Source organism: Mirounga angustirostris, unplaced genomic scaffold (genome assembly GCF_029215605.1).
Source record: "Mirounga angustirostris isolate CCGP_5_RB_7025 unplaced genomic scaffold, mMirAng1.0.hap1 SCAF_17, whole genome shotgun sequence".
Lineage (NCBI taxonomy): Eukaryota > Metazoa > Chordata > Mammalia > Carnivora > Phocidae > Mirounga > Mirounga angustirostris.
Window position 1 is genome coordinate 26,684,946 of NW_026991725.1, and position 7,161 is coordinate 26,692,106.

The 7,161-nt window shown below is 61.8% G+C and overlaps 1 protein-coding gene across 1 annotated transcript; it reads right to left on the minus strand.

The window, feature by feature from the left end:
• Window positions 1–516: 516 nt before the first annotated feature.
• Window positions 517–7,088, minus strand: P3H4 (prolyl 3-hydroxylase family member 4 (inactive)). Its single transcript, XM_045888938.3, has 8 exons — window positions 6,223–7,088; window positions 5,710–5,862; window positions 5,449–5,620; window positions 4,663–4,791; window positions 3,585–3,730; window positions 2,851–2,934; window positions 1,249–1,393; window positions 517–939 (listed from the first exon to the last, which is right to left on the minus strand). The coding sequence occupies exons 1-8, from the start codon at window positions 6,703–6,705 to the stop codon at window positions 917–919; spliced, it is 1,335 nt and encodes a 444-aa protein (XP_045744894.1). The 5' UTR covers window positions 6,706–7,088; the 3' UTR covers window positions 517–916.
• Between the last annotated feature and the right edge of the window lie 73 nt (window positions 7,089–7,161).

Consider the following 7,161-nt stretch of genomic DNA (forward strand, 5'->3'; position numbering starts at 1 on the left):
GGGCAGGAGGATCTGGCAGTCCCACTGCCACCACGAGGTCTCGTTATCAAACTGTATGCCTAGGGCCCCTCTGGCTGCTGAGATGGAGCCCCAACCTCTGCCGAAGAATGGGAGAAGGGGCAGAGAGCAGGGCAGGGAATGCTTGCTCAGCCCCTCGAGAACCTGGCTCAGGAAATGCCTAGAAAGTAACAACCGGAAATATCCTTAGCCCCCCTCCGCATGCTCACCACACTCCCCGAGGGAAGCAATGCTGAACCAGGAAAATATAGGACATCCCATCTTAGAAATCTGAAACCGCCTTCCAGCGGCTGCAGAAGGAACTGCGTGCTCACGCCCCCTGGCGGGCGGATCTGCAACTGCCCTCTGCTCTAAAAAAAAACCCGCCCAGGTCTCCTGAGGCCAAACTGTGCCCGCCCCCTTGCCCACCCCATATTTACACAGGAGGGGAGATGGACGCGGAGGGAGGGAACGACCCGCACCCTCAGCCCAGGGGAGACCAGACCCCAGGTACTGCAATTCATTCGACAAGAAACATTTATTGAGCACCCACTGCCAGTGAGCCAGGAACCACTGGACTCTCGAGTGCTCTTCGTAACATCAGCGGCCCCTCTGCTGTCTCTGAAATCCAGGCTGAGACCCAGCTTGGAGGAGCAGGAACCTTCTCCTCCAGGAGACTGCCCAGCTGAGGAGAGCACCGGGGAGGAGGGGGCCGTCAGCCGCTGGAGCACCACCATCCTGTGGCCCAGAGACCCTGAGACCTGGGGAGCAGCGCTCACAGGTGGGATGGGATGGGGCCTGGTCAGCTATGTCCGTTGTACATTTTTAATAAATAGTTCTTGCTGCTGCACAGGCTGGTGAGGGCGGTACCACTGGGCTCAGGCTTCCCCAGCTCTTGAGGGGTGCAAGGGTGGCCCTCTCATGCTAGTTCAGGCTCCAGCTCTGGAAGGGAAAGGAGGGAGCCCCGGGTTAGCCCCGCACCCGCTCCCAACAAGCATCTGGGCACTGTCCTGGGGGCATAGGGGCAGGCAGGAACGAGGCTCCCTGGGGCAGGTCTCAGCGGGGTCCCAGCTCCAGAGAGGATGCCACCCCCTCACACACAAGGTGGGACAGGGTTGGCTAACAGGCTAGAAACCCCCAGAGGAGAGGTCCCCACACCCCAACTGCCTCTGCCGTGCAGTACAAGGATCCTTCTGTGGCCAACCTCCACCCAGGGTGGCAGCCCCGCCCTCCAGCACTGGAGTCACTGACCGGCCTCTGCCTCGTCACCCTTGGCATCCGGCTCCTGCCACCAGTCAGCATAGATGCCCTCCTCGTAGTCCCCCTCCCCCTCGAACTCGGTGTCGGAGGGCGGGTCCTTGGGCTCCACGGGAGGCACTGTCTCTTCAAGCTCCATCTAGAGCAGCCCCAGGGTGGGGAGGGAAATGAGGCACAGCACGTGCAAACCCAGACGGGCTCCCTTCCTGGATGAGCACCCCCATCCCATCTCAGCCCCCAAAGCCCCTCCTTCCCCAGTCTCAAGATCCCACCAGGGACTGATCTGAGGGTTTCTCCCACAAGGTCCCACTCCCAAACTGCCGCTCCCAGGGCCGATGCTCCCCCAGCAGAGAGTGAATGTCAGCTAGGCGTTCCCTCGCCAAGTATGAATTCTCTAGCAAATGCTGCTAGTCCACGTAGTGTGTGCTCATGCAGTTTCCTGGCCAGGAACATGATTACCTCCCCCCGCACCACCCCGTGCCTGGGTAATGCCTGGACCGCTCTTTTTGACCTCACCGACGCCAGGCGTCAGCTCCAGGATGCGACCCTGGCCAATGAGCCCTGTTGGACCTAGAGCCCTCCTCTGCTGGCCCTGGCTGACCTCTCCTGAGCACGTGCCTTCCCCACTAGACTGTGAGCTGCTTGGAAAAAGGACTCTGCCTTTCATCAACTTGCCCCGGGCCCCCACAGTGTCTGGCAAACAGCAGGCCATGAATAACAGTAATCAAAACAGCACCATTCACTGAGCATCTGTACTAAGTGCTTTCCACACTCGATCTCATTTCATTGCCACCACAATGGTGTGACGTGGGCATCATCCTCCGAATTTGAGATGCAGGAACGGAAGTTCGAGAGCTACCTAAGACTTGCCTGGAGGCTGCCCACCCGGTAAGTGGCGAGGCCAAGTCAGGCTGTTGCCAAAGCCAGGGTGCAAATGGTGTACCCCCTGCGCCCATATGTGACAAGGAGGGGCATGGGTGAGTGAACGAAGGGGGTAATGAATAAATTAGCACTGAGCACAACACCTCACTGAAATTCAGACTCTCAAACCCTCATTCAGAATCAAGGTACCACACTGTAGTCCTTCTTTCCTGGCATCCTGCGTTCATTCATTCGCTGGTTCATTCAAACTCCGTTTCCCCACACCAGCTCTGTGGCAGGTGCTGTGGGAAAGCTGGGAATAACCTGGTCCCCCGTCCCAGAGCACAACCCTCTGGGAGACTGGACAGAGAAGGGGGCTGGGCAGGGGGGGAGAGGGACCAGGGCTGCAAATCACTCCAGGTCCGGGGAGGCAGAGGGTCAGAACTGGCACTGCAAGCCCAGAAGACAGAGCCAGGGCATGCAGGGAGGGCTTCCTGGAGGAGCTGCCCCTTGAGCTGGGCTGGAGAGTTATTGGGCAAGACACATAGAGAAGGGGAGCACAAGAACACTGAGCGGGGAGAGAAGGGCGGGTATTGATGAGGGATAGTGAATCTCTCCTGCTTCACAGTAGTTGAGTGCCAGGAGGTGGGGCCGAGCTTTGGCACAGTGGCCCCCCCCGGAAGAAGATCAGAGGTCTCCATCATGGCCCAGCCTAGAGAGCAGGGGGTCGCTTACCTCATCATCTGACTGCAGGTACATATGTGCAAACTCCAGCAGCTCCCGAAGCTCAGTGGTCTGGTTGTGGTAGAGCATGGCCTCCTGAGAGGAGGGGAGGAACGTGGGGTAAGCCAGACCCTGCTGCCAGGTGGGGGAGGAGCCACATTGTTAGGATCTGGGTCCTCCCACCCTTTTTCAGCTCAAAGAGCAGGGAACAGGTATCAGGTCACACGCTGGTGGAAAAAAATCACAGCTGCTTGGAGTGCCTGGGTTAAGGAGGATTCTGAGGGCTCTATTAGAAAGAGTTCCCTAATCCATTAGCAATGTCTGCCACACATAAGGAAATCGAGGGTGGCACCATGTGCCCCATGACTGCCAGTCTTGCCCTAGATTCCCAGGGGTTCCTTAGTTGGTCCAAGCTAGGGGGTCCCTGGGGAAGAAGGGCAAAGGCCAGCGGTGAGAGTGACCAGGGTGGGGCAGGGAGCAGGCGGGGATGGACAGGTATTTTGGGCCTCCCACAGCCCGGGCTCTGTGCTGTCCCAGGAGGTGGTACCACTCCCATTTTGCAGGTGAGACCACATATTCAGAAAGGGTCAGTAATGTTCCCAGGCCCATTCAGCTGGTGGGGCTGGCTTTGAACCCAGGACTCCAACCACAACCCACAGTCTTTCTTTTCCCTTCGCATCCTGCCTTCCAAAGAAGCCAGGATTTTTTTTTATTCAACCGAGAGTGCCTCCAAAGGCAGTGCCCACCTCCCGGGGCTGGAAGTCCTCCTCCTCCAGGCCCCAGCGAGCCCGGTGGAAGCGGTAGTACACCAGGTTCTGCTGCATGACGCTGTCCCCGGGGTCGAAGAGCATGTAGCTGGCGGCACTGTGGGCGGCCTGGCGCACGTCGTTCACTGCGGGCAGGACAGGAGTGAGGACTAGTCCTGGCACCTCCCCACCTTCAGGGACAATGCCTTCCTAGGCCATCCCTATCTCCCAACTCAGTCCAGTGCTCCTGGCTCCCCAGCTGCCTCTCATAAGATCTTTTGGCCACCTCACCGCACCCAAATAATAATGCAAGCTAGAATGTACTGGAAACTTGCCATGTGCCAGGCCCATGCAATTCATTTAAGCCTCACCATTATTATCATCCCCATTTTATAGACAAGAGACCCAAGGCACCGAGAGGTTAGGTAGATTTCTCAAGCTGACACAGCTGGAGAACAATGGCACTGGGGAATGAGAGCCCAGCAGCCTGGCCCTCAACCGCTCTGCCAACTGGACCCATGAAGGGTCTCCTGGCTCCTTGGTCCTCAGCTCCTCCACTCCGACTCCAGCCTCCATACGAATCTTGGCATCTTAGCATTGCAGGAACACTGGAGATCATCCATCCCAGCCCCAGCTGATGCTCAGGGTCTCCCCCAGACAAGAAGAGCCATAAGTCCTGGTGCTACTTATCATTAGCCATGTGACTAATGGCCCCATTGCGCTGTATGAGCCTCAGTTTCTCATCTGAAAAATGGGTCCATTCATGTCAGCTGCCGGGGGTGGGGGGCGGCGGGCTGGTGAAAGCATCAGGTGAGATAAACAGACGTGGCAGGGGTGTGTAAACTGTGAAGCGCTGTGCAGTTGTTGGCTACCCAGTCATTTACCCAAGAGGTCCCTGAATTCTCCTAAGGCTGCTCTCTGTTCCTTCCCACCCTCTCACCTGCCCGCCAGCCCCAGCCTTCCCTCCCGTCACCCAGGGTCCTCACTTCCGAGGAACGGCTCACCACGACTCTGACGCTCCCAGTACAGTGCTCTCTCTCCCCCCTGCCCCCCATCCCAAGCCCCGTAGGAGGCTCACACTTGTAGTAGGCAAACTGCAGGTAGTGATACATGGTAGCCACGAACTTCTCCACGAAATAGCCCCCCACGTTGGGGGTCAAGTTGGCCTCACAGTCCACCTTGCACTGCAGGGACTCTGCAAAGAGATCTAGGGGGTGGGAGGCAGTGGTGAGGAGCTGGTGCCCAGCCAGCCTGTGCGATCACAGGAGGTAATGCTGGTGAAGATTGCGCTCAGCATACTAAGGGCAGTGCTAAGGACGACCGGGCCGGGGCAGCCTGGGCGGACTTATCACCCCCTCGACTCAACCCCCACCCCAAAACCCGAGGGAGCCAGGGCATTCTGAGGCAGATGAGGTTTGGAGGTGGGACTGAAGCCTAGATAGAGAAGCTCAGGACAGTCCTCTGTGCCCCCCCTGCTGAGGGACCCCACAGTTAGGGATCCCCAGACTAGGTGTGATTTCTGGCCACCAACTGCCTTCTGCACACACCACCTTGGCACCTTTGCCCTCTGCCTGGAAGGCCTGTGAACCCAATGTCCCCAGACCCTTTGGGGATGTCACCACCTCTCTGTACCCTTCTTGCCCACACCTGGGCCAGTCAGCACCGTGGCCTGTCCCTCTCAGAGGACTGAAGGCTCCCGGAGCGGGTTAACACCTTACTCCGGTCCACCACCCAAGAACTTCCTCCATGCTTCATCAAAGTGTACGGGAGGCATACTTGTATTAAGGGGCCTTAGGCGTTCTGGGAAGCAGGGCCCTGTGGGTGAGAAGGACGTCCACATGGGTCTGCAGGGACCGGGGAATACCTGCTATGGCCGGGTAGAAGTCCTTGAAGTCCACCTGCTCGTGGGCCCCCTCGCAGCCGGCCAGACACCGGGCAAAGACGGCCAGGTACTCGGCCAGGGCGCGCTCCATGTCCTCCGTGCTGCTGCGGAAGTCCCCGCTGTTGTAGAGCTTCACGGCCCTGAGGAACACGGCCTGGAGGGGAGCAGGTAGGGGTCAGGGAGACGCCCCAACACCTCCCCTCCTCTACAAGCCTCAGGGCCTGCCCTACCCCTCCACCCCACCTCGTAGGGCTGCGCCTCCAAGTCTGTGAGCGGCTCGTCGGCGGCGTCTAGCAGCCCCCGGTAGTAGCTGAGATACTTGGCGGTTAGCTCGTGCTTCGGGTTCCTCTGGAGGAAGGTGTAGGCCGCGGCTGCCGCCTTCTCCAGCCGGTTAGCCTGTGCGACGGGGACAGAGGGGTCGGAAGGGCCAGAGCCTGCAGCCCGGAGCGCACGCGCGGCCTGGGCTGTCCCGGGTTGTGCGAGCGACTCTGCTCCCGACCGGACAGAACCCGACGCCGGCTCCGAGCCACGCGTCCCAGCCGGGCCCCGGGGGCGAGGCAGGGCAGGGGCGCCGGGGGTGAGAGGCACCCCGGCTGGGGGCGGGGGGGGCATGGTTGGTGGGGGAGGCGAGGCGAGGGAGGCTGTGGGACTTGGGGCGCGGCGGGGCTGGGGGGGCGCGGCGGGACGAGGGGCGCGGTGAGGGGGACTCCGGGACGAGGGGCGCGGCGGGGCTGGGGGGGCGCGGCGGGGGTCCACCTTGAACAGCGCGTAGTGCAGGTACTGGTAGGGCAGGCGGCTCTGGAAGTCGCGCAGCAGCTGCCGCGGCGGGTAGGGCACCTGGAAGGCGGGCAGCGTCCGCTTGCAGCGCCGCAGGCAGGCGGCGCGTTCCAGGACGTGGCCGAAGAGCTGCAGCTCGCGGGCCCACTCGTCGCCGCCGCGGCCGCCGTCGGCACCGAGCGCGGGCGCCGAGGGCGAGGCCGCGGGCGGCGCGGGGCCGCTGCAGTTGGCGTGGCAGAAGGCCTCGCTGTCCCGCAGCAGCCGGTGCAGCCGCAGCGCCGCCTCGAGGTAGCGCGCGCTCTCGCGCCAGCTCTCCCCCTCGTACTGCTCGAGCGCGTGCCCGTAGGCCGCGGCCAGGGGCATCAGGTCCTCGGGCGGGAAGCCCCGGAAGCTGTACTTTTCGTACTGCGCCGCGGCGCTGCCCAGTAGCAGCCACAGCAGCCCCCACGCCGCCCGCCCCATGGCCGCGCCGCGCGGGCCGGCTCTCCCGGGCGGAGCAGGCGTCAGGGCCGGCCGGGCGGCGGGAGCCGGGGCCGGGCGGGCGCGCCCGCTGGGTCTTAGCGCCGGGCACCGGGGCGGGGGGGAGCAGGAAAGCGGGTCGCGGTCTGGGTCAGCTCCCCCGAGGGGCAGAGGGCCCAGTGGTGTCCTGAGTCCCCTACGTTGGCCGACCTCCTGCTCTTGGGGGTCTTCCGCTTGACGGATGGTAAGTGGGTGGAGGAACGCTTCCCGCAGAGATGGGAGCCCGCGAAGCCCCACCCCACGCAAGGACAGTCCCCCACTTTAAGATCAAGAAACTGAGGGAGCGCCGCCTCCTCCACTCTGCCTAAACCCTGGCACCCGGTCTTCTTTCCATTACAGGGTCCCTTCTGCTTCTTCTCCGCCCCTAGCCCCGATGAAGTCACTCCTAGTGTCCCCTCC